Source organism: Dipodomys spectabilis, unplaced genomic scaffold (genome assembly GCF_019054845.1).
Source record: "Dipodomys spectabilis isolate Male_0828 unplaced genomic scaffold, ASM1905484v1 ptg000588l, whole genome shotgun sequence".
Lineage (NCBI taxonomy): Eukaryota > Metazoa > Chordata > Mammalia > Rodentia > Heteromyidae > Dipodomys > Dipodomys spectabilis.
Window position 1 is genome coordinate 513,950 of NW_024871265.1, and position 15,879 is coordinate 529,828.

The 15,879-nt window shown below is 45.5% G+C and overlaps 1 protein-coding gene across 3 annotated transcripts in view; it reads right to left on the minus strand.

Moving 5' to 3' along the window:
- Positions 1-3,116: 3,116 nt before the first annotated feature.
- Positions 3,117-15,879, minus strand: part of Psd4 (pleckstrin and Sec7 domain containing 4) — a 35,081-nt gene continuing 22,318 nt past the window's right edge. For all 3 annotated transcript variants that reach the window (XM_042670941.1, XM_042670942.1, XM_042670940.1), the window contains 12 exons: positions 13,082-13,258; positions 12,492-12,572; positions 12,246-12,358; positions 11,967-12,025; positions 11,644-11,733; positions 10,100-10,143; positions 9,576-9,736; positions 6,654-6,724; positions 6,371-6,534; positions 5,766-5,910; positions 5,407-5,550; positions 3,117-4,019 (listed from right to left, as the gene is read on the minus strand). In XM_042670941.1, the coding sequence (XP_042526875.1) occupies positions 3,762-4,019; positions 5,407-5,550; positions 5,766-5,910; positions 6,371-6,534; positions 6,654-6,724; positions 9,576-9,736; positions 10,100-10,143; positions 11,644-11,733; positions 11,967-12,025; positions 12,246-12,358; positions 12,492-12,572; positions 13,082-13,258 (1,507 nt within the window). In that variant the 3' untranslated portion in view covers positions 3,117-3,761. The remainder of the gene's footprint in view (positions 4,020-5,406; positions 5,551-5,765; positions 5,911-6,370; positions 6,535-6,653; positions 6,725-9,575; positions 9,737-10,099; positions 10,144-11,643; positions 11,734-11,966; positions 12,026-12,245; positions 12,359-12,491; positions 12,573-13,081; positions 13,259-15,879) is intronic.

The window sequence follows — 15,879 nt, forward strand, 5'->3', positions numbered from 1 at the left end:
AGATCTTGGGAGTTACTGTGGCCATCTTGGTACCATAAAGAGTGCTTCTGAGTTTAAATTTGGAATGGAATCCCAGAAATTAATAAAACAATGAGGGGGCTGGGAAGGTGGCTCCGTGGTAGAGCGCTTGCCTTGCATGCCTGAGGCCCTGGGTTTGATTCCTCAGCACCACATAAGCAAAAAGAAAAAAGCCGGAAGTGGCGCTGTGGCTCAAGTGGTAGAGTGCTAGCCTTGAGCTTTAGAGCTGAGGGACAGCACCCAGGCCCAGAGTTCAGGCCGCAGGACTGGACCCCCAAAAAAAAAGAAAACAATGAGGTACATACTGAACTTTACTTGCGTTCCTGATATGGATTCAGATTATCCAGTTACTGAAAATAATCAATGTCCTTTCCTGCTGGGGCCATCTGAGCTGAAATTTGTAACTTTAACCTCCAAACAGAGAGAAAGCAAAATTCTACTCAAAATAAGATGGCTTGTTTAAAGCAAGACCTAAATCAGAACCTAGAGAAGAAAGGGTGGTAATATGTGAGTTGGTCCAGCAAAGCTATGTGCTAATAGTTAACTTTCCAGGACTTTCTTCTGTGCCAAGCATTGTTCTGAGGTGTTTACGTGCACACTCTTCTTCTTCTTGAGGCTGTGTGTGGTAAGCAGTGTTATTATACTCATTTTGTAGAGAAGCAAACAGAAGTGTGAGAAGCTCGGTAACAGGCCTGAGGTCAGACAACTAAAACATGTACATGTGGAAACCAACTCAAAACAGCCCAAATCTAGGCTAGACAAAAAGGATAGGTTAGTCTAGGCCTCCATTCAGGGTCAGATGGGTCACATGGCCAAGGAAAGCCAATAGTTACTTGGAAGTAAGGGGAGATGAGGATTGGAGAAATAGTGGACTAAAGGTCATTGGTGCTCCTTGGGGATGGCATTTCAGGGAGAGGTAGAGTGGAAACCCATTTGTAAGGTGTGAATTGGAGCCAGGTAGAAATAAGGGTAGTTAAGGAAGAAACAGTGAGGAATAGCCATTTTGTAAGGCACCACAGAGATGAGGAACATAGGTCTCAGCCAGGAAGAAACAGGGTCTAATGAAGGTTTTGATTTTTCCTTTTCCTAAGGTTGGTGATACTAGAAATTATTTTCTAGGCACAGGCAAGATAATGGGAGGGTTAGGCTCAAAGACTCCTAATAGGCGCCTTGAGGGAGAGAGGTCCAGGGTAGGCTGGAGAGGGCACCGTGTGAAGTTAGGGGGACAGTCAGCTACAAATGTGCACTTCTTCCTTTGGAAAAGAGAAGAGTCAGGGAGCAGATGTCAGATGTCAAGAGTACAAACATCCAGAAAAGCTGGAGGCAAAGGGTAAAGGTATTGGCAAAGGAAGGAGAAGAGAAGCCATTAGGAAGACAGTGGCCAAACAAGAAACACTTAAATACCTGTGAGCGTTCATGTGGGTAGGGCAGGAGGGCCAAGCAAGAGGAACAGGTAGGTTATCCTAGGGCTGTTCTTGACCTTGTTCCTGGCTGATCCAGGTTATTGTTCCTTTTAAGTTTCCCTTCTGAGTTTTTTTTAAGATTTTGAAATATTTTTAATTTAAATAAAGTTGTAAAATAATATAGCTCATTTCTTGGCCATAGTTTGACTCTATCCATTACCCTTATTTATCTAATCCTGTCAGAAATTCCTAGTCTCCCCAAGGCCTAAGTTTGTCACTTCTCTGTCTGCAATTGCAGAGACTCTGGACCCCCAAAGGAGAGAGTTCAGGCCTTAAGCTATACTGATCATATATCTTTTGAGATGTTTAGAAAACAACAAATGCACCCTCCACAGAAAGCCATCTGAAAAAAGACCAACAGAGACCAGGAGACCAGGAGAGTGTTCCTTGGAGCACTCAAGAAATCAGGCTCCACAGATGGAAAAGAGCCAAACTTGAGCCCACTTATGGAACCTGGGTTAATCACCAGACCCTCTCCTCAAAGGACCAACCTAGTGCACAGGTGGGAAAAGATAGTAGGAGGAAACAAGGTCAGACATAGGCTTCAGTGGCCTGATCTGTTCCACCCTTAGAATTGGGACTGTAAATTGACACAGCTTTCACTTTCCTGGTCACTAAGAACAATGCAGAGACCTCTTGCTCTCAGAAGGATGTCAGCATCCCACAGCTTTTCTTGGGACAGGTTTCATAGACAGGAGAAGCCCTGGTCTGGAGTATTATTGGTTTGGGGAAGAGGAAGGTTTTTAAGGGTACAGACTTTCTGCCATTAGCACAGCTCTGCAACCACAAATCTGAGCAGTTAGGGAAATGCATGCCCACCCCCAAGTGGCCATATGTTAGAACTGCAACCCAACAAACCAGTCTACCTTCCTAGATTCTTCTGGCTTAAGTGAAAGGTGAAGTGGCCAGGCACTGTTAACTGTGAAACCAGGCAGTCACAATCTCTTGGATTCAAACATTGCTCATACATGACCTTTACAATAAAAAAAGAAAAATAAATAAAAGAGACATCACACACACCTCTACTTTTGATTCTGGTGATAGGAATAAGGTCATATGTTCAATAAGGTTGAAGAACACACTAAATGTTGCTCAATTTACAAGCATCAGTTCTGGACTGTGTCATGTCCATCTGATGCTAAGTTTCCACCTCAACAAAATGAGACAAATTCTTGTGTGGTTGTTAAATGCTACTTACACTTCTTATCCAAGGAGATTTAAATATATACCCACTCTGGCCTGAGTCAGAATCCCTGATTAGAAGGAAGGAATGTGGGATTTATTTTTTGGTGTGCTTCCCCAGCAAGATAAAATGTACCTCTACAGTGGCAGCTGGGGACAATGGACAAGATTGCTAATTTACAGAGTCAGAAATGTGTTTAATTCATTTTGGATCCCCTAGTACTGGCCAAAATAAAGTGTTATATAGTACATACGGAATGAATGAATGAATAAATGAATGAAGTGGGTGAAAATGTTTCTGAGGCCCCTTACAGCGTTGGTAGCCTATAATTCTACCATATACATGATCACCCAGACACAGAACATTCTACATACATGCATAGACATGCTGCCACTGGGGGGTAAAGAGGGATGTGGCCTGCCACACTGCAGGTAGCCCCATCTCTCCCTCCCTCACACACAAATGTACACTTCTTTCTTTGGTGGTTTATATTTATTGAACACTCATTGGATTCATGGCCAGAAATTTGGCCACACTTACCCCAGCCATCTGGCCCCCAAGGGCCAGTCCATTTTATAAACCAGTCCTGGTTACAAGCATCATCAGAGGGGAGGGGGATGGCCTGAGAGGAAGGCAGGAGAGGCAGTGAATCAGCCAGAAAGCAGTGGACAGGCAACAGAGGCCTCCACTTGGCAGACAGCCTACTTGCACACTTGGCTGAACAGAGACAATGGTGGCTGCTCTCACCAGCCCAGCCTCCTTTCCATAGGCAGTTCCTGAGGCCCTAAGTTTCCAAAAGCTAATAGGAAATAAGGCTGTTCTGGGTTCTGGGTGAAAGAGAAGGCATGAAATGAACTTTGGGAGTGGAGCAGAGTCCTCATTTGGCTTCCCTGTTCTCTCAAGAGTAGTCAGGAGGATAAAAGCAGGTACAGTAGTCTTCAGGAAGTTCCAGAGCTAGACAACAGAGAAATGAACATTGTCCTTCTGCAGACAAGAGGTGTCTCATCCCTCACCCAGTGGAAAAATAGGCTCCTTTTCAGGGGTTCATCTCAGATTCACCCCAGAGCAGAGGCTAGTGTCTCTGATGTGCCATGGCTTCACAGCTGATTGCGGTTCCGCTTGGGGATGATCTTCCGGTAAGTTCTGCGCTCTGAGATATTGCGCTTCACTTTGGCTGTGGTAGGGGCTTCATCCTGGTGCAGGGATGGGCTTGAGTGGGACTTCTTAAGGCTGGGCTTAGGTGTCCAAGTGCCTCCAGCTTCCTTCCCCAGCTGCTCTTCCCACAGGGCCAGGTCTCCAGAAGGGCAATGCAGACGGGCCACCAGCAGCTGCACATATGTCTCATAGCGGGTTTTCTGCAACAAATAGGCAGGCCCACTTTATAAGTACCATTCTAACTCTAGGTCAAGAAGAGGCTGGAGGGTGAGAGGCAGATCTCAGTGTCTGAAGCTATGAGAAAATACTACACCAACAGAGTTCACAGTGCTTAAGTAACTAGATTTCAGAGCACACTTCTGATAATATGATTTAAAGGCATGCTCTACTAATATCAGCCCAGTTTGGCTGTTCTGATATTAACTAATACCTGTAACTAACATCTTGAGATCATGTTGCAACTCCAAGACACAGTGTGCCTGGGATCAATACAGCTCTACATTCAAGCAGCTCACATCTGGAGCTGAATAGCACTTTAACAACTGGCATCTGTACAACATGATGCTAAGTGCCCTCATCTGCTTAATCCTCCAGGGGCCTCTGTAACTAGCAGTGATAGGATCCCCAGATCGACAAGTGATTCTCCATCCTTAGTCCCACTGGATACTCATCCCAGCCCTGGGAGGACAGCTGGATACAAATCACATCTCTAATTCATGGAAAAGGAAGTGTGGCCAAGCAGGGGAGTGGTATAGGGTCAGTGCTGAAGGTCCCAGCTGGGAAGTAGTTGAGTCCTTTTATCTGTGGCCTCTGAGAAGCAGGGTGGTCTCTGTTGTTGCCATGTAAACAACCAATAAGCCAAAAGGGCTGGGCAGGGATGATGAAAACAACCCAGGAAGGAGGTGAGCTTCATGGAAGCCAGGAAGGCACAGGCAGAAGGTGATGGTGACATCTTCTTCCCAGCCTTGGCCTCTGGATGTCCTCTAACCCTTGTGACCCTTGATGCTGGCACATAGTATCAGCCTCCTGTAATGAAGCCTAACTGGAATGTGTGAATGGGAGGGATGAGGGGCAGATTAGAAAAATGCATTTTGGAATCAGCTAGAGAGCTAATAAAGATATGCCTTGGTTGAGATCATATGTCACTGGAGTAGCAGATAAACTTATCAGAGAAATATATCTCAATTTCCTTAAATAAATAAATAAATGAGCTGTCTCAGAGATTCCTTATAAATAATAATATCCACTTCAAAGTTGTTAATTAAATGAGCTAGTCCATGCAAGTAAAAAAGCCCCATAGTATGACCTATGGGTAGGTAGCTGTAGTCTAGTTTTTTGTCTTCAATTTAGGAATAGTCAAATACACTGCTGCGGGCCAGGTGGGGGGAGGGGAGGGCTGCTCCAGAGACAGAAAGTGAAGGGGCCACTCCTTTTGTGCGGGCCGGCTGGAAGTGTGCAGGTGTAAGCACTGATCTCCAGCGCAGGGTGGAAGGAGCTAGGGCGGCTTGACCGAGGCAGCCAGGCCAGGGTGGCGGGCGGGTCGGGAGGCCAGGAGGAATGTCCTGACAGTAGAGGGCAGCAGCTCACCTCGTACTCCAGGTACTCCTTCCGCAAGCGGTACTCCTCCAGCTCACGGCTACGGCCCCGCCCGTCTGGTAAGTTCCTCTGCAGATCCAGGAGGTCGTCCGAGGCCGCGTCCAGGCAGTTCTCGTGGGAGCGATGCTGTTCCTCCTAGGAGGTGGGGGGGGGGGGGGGCGGGGGGGGGAGGACGCTGTCCTAAATCCTTCTCCCTACTCCTCGGCTTTCGCACTCTCTGCGCCCAGGTGTGCCATCCTGTTCCTGGCTTCCGTGAACAGGAGTGCAGCTCCTCCAGCTTTCAGGACCCAGGAGCTCAGCCCCTCCCCTCCAAATCCCCTCCCCATGGGCACTTATCGCGGAGGCCATACCAGGGAGCTCTGGGCCGGGCTGACCGGCAGGATGGGCCTCACGAATCGGCGCTGGGAGCCCACCGCTGCCGGGAAGGGCGGGGAGGAGTGCATGGCTGCGGCCAGGTTGATACGGGAAATCCAGGAAGCCATTTCCTTGGCAGTGCTGCAGGCAAAGTCAAAGGTCTCCAAGGAGTTGATCCTGATACCTGCTCTCCCCCACCCTGTCCTGCTCGGACCCTCACCTCCTGCCCCACAGGATGCAGTCTTCCAAAGCAGAAGCCCTGCCACTAGCCAGAGAGTTGCCCAGATTTTTATATGAAGGAGAAAATCCAGGAAGAATACAGATTGATATCAAATGTCAGAAATGATCCATTTTGGTGACTTCCTGGAATCCTCTATTCAGACCTGAGACTGGACTAGACATAGCCAGATAAGGCTGATGGACTGAGAACTGGGCATCCCTAGGATCTTTCCCTTCATACTCCTCAGCATCTAAAGTTTCCTGGTCAACATGGTAGCTTCCACTGAGGCCAGGGTCAACTGACAGGTATGGGGAGGGTTCGGAAGATGGGAAAACCAAGGGCAAGGAAACCTTACCACTTTCTCCCACCCTAGGTACTTACGGTGCCTGAAAGAGGTAGAGGCGCCAGTCAGCAGTCCGAAGCTGGAAAACATGTGGCTTCTTGGTGTAGTGTGTGGCTGGACTGGCCAAGGAGTGGTGAACTCCTACAGGCTCATCCACCATCTGTCCCATCAAACTCTCCCCTTTGAGGCACTGGTCTTCTCCCTGCCACAGGACACAGGGGCCCAGAGAAGAGTTATCATCAGCTGCCCACCCTCCTCCCAACAGTTCTGGGGTTCTCCCTATCCCTGAGGCTGCCTGTCAGGGCTGTTTGACTCCCCTACCTTAAGAAAGTACAGAACCATCCCTCGAAGTAAGGTGTGGAACATCTTCCAGCCACGCTTGCCCCAGGGTGCTGTTGCAGGAACAGACATAAAAGTGGATGGTGGAGAATCAATTCCAAATGTGTCAAAGAACTCAATGAAAGGATCAGATACCCTGAAAATATTACAGGAAGGGATAGGGGAAACACAGGGAGCCTTGGCACAGGTCGAAACTTCCTAAGTAAAGATCCGGAACTGCAACAAGCCAAAGAATGGCTGGCTAAATGGGATTGCATTAAACTACAAAGGACATGGTTAGCAAGATATATAGGAAACAGACGGAGAGATTTTTTTTACTAGCTATGCATCAGACAGGGGCCTCATATCTAAAATATACTTAAAGCTCAAAAAAAGTAAATCCCCAATAACAAACCCTCAAAAAATTAATTAATAAGTGGGCTAAAGACTTAGAGAGACTTCTCCAAGAAGAAATAATAATGGCCAATAGACACAAATGAAATGTTCAACATCTCTGGCCATAGAAGAAATGTAAATCAAACAACATTGAGATTCTACTTTACTCCAGTTAGAATAGCCATTATCAAGAAAACTAATAATAACAGATGCTGGGGAAGGGGAGATGTCGCCAAGGATGCTACTACCTTGTTGGGGGAAATGTAAACTTGTTCAACCACTCTGGAAAGCAGTATGGAGATTCCTCAAAAGACTCCACATAGAGCTCCCCTATGACCCAGCAATCCCACTTCTGGGCATTTACCCAAATGACCACAAATAAGGCCACGCCAGAACTACCTGCACAACCATGTTCATTGCAGAATTATTTACCATAGCTAAGATATGGAACCAACCCAGGTGCCCCTCAGTAGATGAATAGATCAAGAAGATGTGGTATATATACACAATGGAATTCTATGCTTTCATCAGAGAGAATGATATATCCTCATTCATAAGGAAATGGAAAGTCTTGGGGGGAAAATCTATTAAGCAAAATAAGCCAGACACAAAGAAACAGACTGCATGGTTTCCTTCATTTGTAATAAACAGAATATGTCTAGGATATTCTTAGCAGAGGATCACAATAGCTCAATAGCTATATACATAAGACCATATAAAATGATGTTTATCAAAATGAACTCCAAGAAATGGAAACAAGAGGTTTTCAGTGTAATATTTGCAGTTCTTTCTTTTTTCTTTCTTTCTTTTTTTTCCTTTGGTTTATTCTCTGTTGTCACTGTTTTTTATTTCTGTACCCTTTGTCTTGTATATAAGTTTATCTAATTTGGGGAGGGGAGAGGGAATCACAGAAACGATGGGACAAAGGATGAACCAATCCAACAGTTGATACTCACTAGACACTATGCTAAAAATGAACTTTATAACTTAGGAAGTTGGGGGGAGTGGAAGAAAATGAAATGTACTCAATGTGCTCAAATGTACTCAATGTACTCAAAAAGAAAGGTACTCATTACCTTACTTATGTAACTGCAAGCCCTCTGTATATCACCTTTACAATAACTTTTTTTTTTTTTTTGGGGGGGGGGTCCGGTCATGGGGCCTGAACTCTGGGCCTGGGCACTGTCCCTCAGCTCTTCAGCTCAAGGCTAGCGCTCTACCACTTGAGCCACAGCACCACTTCCAGCTTTTTTCTGTTTGCTTATGTGGTGCTGGGGAATCTAACGTAGGGCCTCATGCATGCAAGGCAAGCACTCTACCACTGAGCCACCTTCCCAGCCCCACCTTTACAATAACTTTTTAAGTAGGTGATGATACCCACATCCAGACACACTTAGGCACCTACAAGTGTGTCTCCACAGTCACCATCTCCAGTTCCTCATCAGGATGAAAATAAACACACAGCATGCTAACACAAAACAAAACAATCACAAATATCTAGAGTTTCCACACATGGGAAATTCGACTCACAAACAATACCAGAGAACAAATGTGGATATTCAAACAAAAAGCATCTTTCCAAATACATGCCCATAACCTAGGAGCATACATGTTCATGCACAAACACATTTTCACTTGGACACCATGAACTCATCCAGAGGGGGTTAGGAGCTCAGGTCCCAGCCTTGGGGTATTCTGCCCTGTACACTCCCATGTGAGCACCAAGCTCCACCTTTGTCCTCCCTCCCAACCTCCACACTCTGGTCTTGTGTGACAAGACCTGTTCCTAGCTTCTTGGTCAAAAAGCTCAATTCTCTGTCCTCCCTTGGTCCATGCTTAGGCCCATGTGACTTCTCACAACCAATGCTTGTTCTCTTCTAGTCACTGTATCCCTATTCAATCTGTGATTCTAGATTGGGCAATGGAGACCATTGCTCTAGTCAGGTTGCAGATTTACTCAACAGCTTTCAACTGAATAAGGAATGAGGCCTAAATGCAGACCCTGACAGACCCTGACAGTTTTTCCCCTTGTACCCCTCCTTATTCCTTTCCACATACTTCTAGCAGATTTTGCTTGCTCTGTGCTCTATAAGGGATGCCTTTTGCCAAACTGGAAAAGTCTATTATTCCTTGTTCTCCATGTTTCACTCAGAAGCCACCATTCACTTAGAAGCCTTCCCTAGCCCTGTCCCCAGGGGATTAGTCCTTAGAACAAAATCTTCCTCTTTCCTCTGGCCCAGTCCAGCCATCTGTCTGCCTTTTATCGTAGATATGGATATGCTTGTTTAATCTCTGCCTTCTTCAGAGAAGAAGGGCCCAGAAATAACGAGGCATGATTAGTCTCAATACTGAATCTCCCACTTTCCTAGGACCCTGCACCTGGTCACTGTTCAAGACATGCGGAGAGGAACATGAGCTGCCTGTGTTAGATATGGGCCATCTCTCTGTACATCATGCACCCACTGTGTGGTCCCTGCACTGAGCCACTCCACTCTACACCTAACAGCCTGATCTTGGGCAAACACTCACTCTTCTTGCCATCAGCATCATGATGCATCTTCCGAGCCAAGATGCCCTGCTTATATGTGGGCACTGTTGGGTCCTGAGCCAGCTGGTGGAAAGGGTTATTCATCTTGTTAGCTGGTGGAGGTGGTCGGGCCTTCTCAGATCCAGTTATGTCCTCTTCATCCCTGAATGAAAGAGAATCAGGCTGGAGCAATGGTTGGGCAGAAACTACCAACCAGGAAGTACCCACCATCTCTTATTAGGAAGACACAGGATAAGATCTCTAGAAAAGAATCTTCATCCAAAGGCAAGCTTATCAAATTCTGGAATGTTGACAGAGCAATCCCTTGCTACCACTGATAGCTTCTTCAGTATTACCTGGACTCCTTTACCTTCCTTAAGACTGACCTAATCTCCCACTTATGGCTCCACCCACCCAAAGGGAGTACTGTCTGGGGCCCTGAACTCCATTTCTCAAGTAGGTCATAGAGGTAGGAAGGCTTCGAGGCAAGGGCAAAGCCAGAGAGAGGAAAGGGGCTCTCACTTACACAGTCCACTCAAGCTTCTCACTTCGGATAGACCAGTAGAGGGTCTGAAATAGAAGCATGCAGGTAGGCAGAACACCCTCAGGGTTGTGATGCCTAAATTCATTCTAACAGGTAACACATGTAAGGCCTCTTATCTCTACCCTCTTTATAGTTGTCCTTTTCTTTGAGCAGCCAAGCATCAATCTATCCATTCACCCACCCATCCACCCATCCACCCACCCAGCCAGTCAGCCAGCAAGCAATCCATCTGTCCATACACCCAAGCAAAATGCAACAAAGTTAATTATGGCCTTGTGATGGGTGTTAGAGACATAAAGATCATCCAGGCAGCCAAGTCTCTGACCTGCCCAAACTTAGTGAGGCCTGAACTAGACTTTTTTATTTTTTTGGTCAGTTATGGGGCTTGAACTCAGGGCCTGGGCACTGTCCCTGAGCTCTTTTGCTCAAGACTAGCACTCTACCACTTTGAACCACAGCACCATTTTTGTTTTTTGAGTGGTTATTTGGAGATAAGAGTCTCACAGGGATGTTTCTGCCAGGGCTGGCTTCAAACCACAATCCTCAGATCTCAGCCTCCTGAGTAACTAGGATTACAGGCATGAGCCACTAGTGCCTAGCTGAACTTGTCATTTTAACAGGAGACATAAATCACTCACACACCATCCTGCTCTGAGGGATCTGACAAAGAACCTGGCTGAACAACTCTAGCAAGAAATGTTTGATAAATGAACAAATAAATGATGTGCTAGAATTTTTGAAATAACATGGTAAATATAATTAATCTAGATGTATCTTACTTACTTTTTTAACCTCTGAAGCACCTAGCAAGGTATTTGATATGTAGTAAGAGTTCAATAAGTCATTACTAAGTATATAAAAGAGCCAGTGATATAATTGCTCATGAAGCACATGTCAGGTGCAAAGCACCTGAAAATTTTTATTTCTTTTTCTGTTTGTTTTGGTGGTTTGAATTCAGAGCCTTACTAGGTAAGCACTCCAACACTTGAGCTATACCCCATTCCATTTTTGCTTTTAGTTATTTATAGGCAGGGTCTAAAAAGACAACCATCATCCTATCTCTATCTCTTACATAGCTGGGATTACATGCATATACCACCATGCTCAGCTATTAAATCCTGATATTGGGGTAGTTATGCCTCCAGGAGGACTTGAGTTCCCCAAGACTAGGAACATTTCCCATCTGACCTCTTGACTTTCTCTACATGAAATTTGACTTTTTTATCTTCTCAGATGACCAATAAACCAACTCAAGTTCTCAGAGGCTGAAGGGTTAAAAAATTATAAACGATAAAACATTTGAAGAAACCCAGCCAGCCTCACAGTGCAGCTTAGTAGGTCCGGAACTAAATATTCACAGTTCACAAATTTCAAGATATTGCTGATGCTGCTAGCCAAGACTACACAGACACTGTCTTCTCAAGCATATTTTAGTAGATGCAGGCCTGAGCTCCAAATCTCCTTCAGACAGGAACCAAGGCTCCAGGACATGGAGCCCAGGCCAGGTCCTAGCAAGGAAGCCATACCTTCAGCAACTCTTTGGGGAAGTTACTACCATCCTGCAGGCCAGTCAGGTTGGTTATGAATTCCTGGCAGCTCATGTTCTTCCCAATGTTCTGTGGCCATGGAGAAAGCAGAACAGCTATAGCACCTCACCCTTATAGAATATACCCCTAGGTGGCGACTCAGGAACATTCTCCAGTTCCCAAAGCCCACATGCCATAAGGCCCTAGCCCTGGCCCATCCCAAGCTTCTGACCCCTCCTGCCCCTTCCCCACCCAATCCTCGATGCCACAACCCCCATTCTGACCTCTGCCTCAGATTCACAGGCACTAGCCCACCTTCTTACCTGTCCATGCAGGTCTGTGTTAAGAAGCATGATGGCACAGGTCAAGGTGTGTATGGAATCTGCCAAAGAGAGAGAGAGAGAGAGAGAGCCTGAGAGAGAGGGAAAGAGAAAGCCTAGATTTCTGTATCTTCTTCCACACTTGGCTGGGCTGTGTGACCCCTCTCTCTCCCTCTCCCTAATTTCTCTATGGCCCAAACACATTCCTAGCAGCTGCCACCCAGTGAACTCCTAGAAGATACAAAGACACTTTGGTGCCATCCCCAGACAAGCCCCTCCTACCTACTGAAGGGAAGGCCCCAGGATTGCAGTAGTGGAAACGTTTGGAGAATTGGTAGAGGATTCGCTCCCGCTCCTGGGTCTCACCGCTGAGCACCAAGGCCTGGAGGAAGCCCCTGAGAAGGGCCAGAGTCAAAGAGAGAGTCAGACAGGGATGCCCCACAGACCCCAGGGCCAATCACACCCCAGCCTTGGCAGGGGCCACTGCTCTGTAGCCACTCATCCTCCACAGCCCCACAAAGGTATTACCGGAGGGCTTGGTCCAGATTCTGGCCTCCAAACTGGAAGAAGGACAAGTACTCCTCAGCCACAGCCCTGCTGAAGTCATTGCTGCCAAGGGAAAACAGATGAAAACTGGATGAAGGGGCAGGCTGGGCTCATACAGAGGGGCCTACAGGGCCTGTACACATGGTGCCTGATGTGGCAGGGGCTGAACAACAGAAAGCTATAACCTGGCTAGGCCCCAGGCCCCAAGAAGGCAGCCAGTGTCTGGCCTGGCCCTGGTATCTTGTCTAGTGTTTCATGGGAAGGACTATATAAAGTTTGGGGCCAGCAAAGGGAATAGACCCAGAGGCTCTAAGAGGAACAGGGAGTGCTAAAGAGGTGACTAGGTCATGCCTATTCTGGAAGAAAGCAGTAGAGACACAAGGAATGGGGAAAGGATAAGGATGGGGATGGGGAAGAGCCAGGTAAGGGTAAGAGGCAGTGATAGGGCTGGAGGGGGACAAAGGAGACACAGAGCTGGGAAGGACAGGAGCAGCCAGTGGCACAGATCCATTGCAGTTCTCCCCTGTCCCACCTCACCCTTGTGAGCTTCATTCAGGCTTTAAGCTCCTTACTTTTTCTGTAGGTAGGCAGCCACTTCAGACTTCCGGAAACCTTCCAGGTGATAGAGGCGTGAGGCCAGGTTCCAGGCCTCCTTGTCATTCCTGATACCATTAGACAACTTGTCTCTAGCTGGTTGACTCAGGCCTTCCTCTGGGAACTGTGCTTGGGGCACGGGGCTCTCCAGAAGCCTGGAAGAGTCCATTGGTGTTCTCAGACTCCCACTTGGAATGGACATGCCAGTGTTTTATATTAAGAATCCTTGCAGTTCAATTGTAAAAGGGGTGCCCAGGACTCAGGGTCATTGCTAGAGCTCATGGGGACTGAATGGTTGAGCTGAGAAGAGCTGGACTCCAGACCCTCACATTTGGGGGAATTAAAATGGAGTTTTGTAATGTTCCATTTCCCCTATCTAGAGCATCCCTTACCACAGCAGACTGTCTGGAGACCTCTGACGAGTCAGAGAAGCTAAAACTGAGACTCAGATTTCACTCAGTCCCAGTTCAACCCATCTCTTCTGTTTCTCCTGAAATTTTACAGACAGTGTGGAGTTTCCTAGTTATTTAAATATTCATTATCTGAGTTACAACAATTAGGGAGTTGAGCAGGTAGGCAAATGTCATTACAATGTGAAAATAAGCTCTGACTAATCACTTAATAGATGTCATTCAACAGCTCTCTTCACTGAATGTGAATGGGTCAGCTCTTTCCTGATCACTTCTCAGCTTCCTGAAGCTCTCAAATATCCCACAATGCAGGATAAATGTGACAGAAACTAACTGAAAAGTAAAATTACAAATCTTGCCTAAAATAGGATTTCATGATTTCCCAGAAAGTGATGCTGGATAAGTCCAGGAATTTCATGGAAAAGCACTGACAATGAAGAACTGTAAAGATTACTCTACTCAAACAAAAAGTAGGAAATAAAAGTGACACAACTGTCATACCTAAGAGAATTCTTTGAATAACCAACTGAAGGAAGCCCTAAACAATGTCTAGATAGGGAAGGAAGCACTTTGGGAAAATGACACTGTAAATACAAAGTGTCATGGAATTATCTACTTTAAGTGGGTGAGTTGTATTGCATATGAATTATATTTCAATAAAGCTGTTTTGGTCTGGTTTCTTTGCTTTGGTTTGTTTTTTTGAGGCAGGATCTCATTATATAGCTTAGCCTTGCTGGAACTTTATGTAACCAAGGCTATCCTCCTATCTTACCTTTCTGAGAGCTGGGATTATAGACACGGGTCACCATACCTGGATGCCTTGAATTCATTTTAGAATCTAGCATAATAAAACTCATTTTTCAGATACTAAAACCAGCCGCTGAATGACTTCAAGGAAACATGGTTTCCAGATTTATAAGGAACATAGTTATTTGGTTTGTGGCACTAACATTCAGTCTCTGTCACCCACGGACAGTGTGATGGTGATGGTACTGAGGTTGAACTTGGGTCCTCATGCTTGGTAGGCAAAGCCTCTACAATTTGAATCATGCCCTCGATTGTTTTGGCTTTTAGTTTAGTTTAGTTTTTTTTTGTTTGTTTTTTGTTTCTTTTCAGATAGAGTCTCATGCTTGTCCTTGGTATGGTCTCAGACCATGATACTCCTAATGTTCTTCTTAAGTTGCAAGGGATACAAACATATATTTCCATACTCAGCAGCCTCTTAGTTTTTTTCAATATGAATCCAGTCAGCCTACCCCAGATCAAACCCCTTTTCTAACAAAGCATTCTCAGAAGCTGGGAGTCTTAAAGCAGTATCCTGTCAGAAGCAGACACTTAGGTAGACACAGTTGGCTTCCCAGTTGGCATATTATCTCTGGCCACAGTTTTGAGGTTACACAATTCTACTGAAAGTTCCAAGATTATCTCTCAGGCCAAACCAAATTTCCCCTTGGTGAGATACCAGTCACCCCTCTGAAACTGGGCTCTTAATGGTGAATTTCTCCTAATACTTCAAGTTCAAAGCAGTCTATAATCGTTACTCACAAACTAGTTCTACCTCCTATCTCAGAAGCCCACACGTGGTCCTAGTTTGAATCTCGGAATACTTCTACCTCTTCCTCCTCTAGTGGTGACCAGTTGTGGACACTTCTTATGATACTGCTTTTGTACACTCAAATTCCCACATCCTGTGCATGATAGCCTGCCCTTTAGTTTTTATGTTTTTAAATCTATACTGGTATCTAGTCATAAAATCCATTTAATACAATGTGAAGACTGTAATAAGTATTAGTATGTTAAATCCCAACCTTCTTACAGTTCATTTAAATCAGGGTACTCTTTTTGCTTGTTTTATTTAAGTTGCTTTAGGATTGGGGATGTAACTTAGCTATAGTGCATTTGCCTGATGTGCATACAGCCCTAGGTCCAAACTTAAACTGCATTAATTTGAACATTATTTTTTCTCATTTAATTTTAACTTAATTAACTCAATTAATTTATCACTATGATCTTATGAAGAGCTGGAGAAAATGCTTCTTCTGATAGTTTTTTCCCTTTCTTCCTTCTGTTCTTCCTTCCTCTCTCTCTTTCTCTTTTCCTTTCTTTCACTCTTTCTTTTGTGTGCTGGTACTGGAGCTTGAACTCAGAGCCTGAGCACTGTCCTTTAGCTTTTTTGCTTAAGGCTGATGTTCTATCATTTGAGACACAGCTCCACTTCTGGCATTTTGATGGTTAATTGGAGATAAGAATCAGAGATAAGAGTCTCATAGACATTCCTGCTCAAGCTGACTTTGAACTTCAATCCAGCCTTCTGAGTAGTTAGTATTACAGGCTTAAGTCACTGATTCCCAACCTCAGAGTATTCT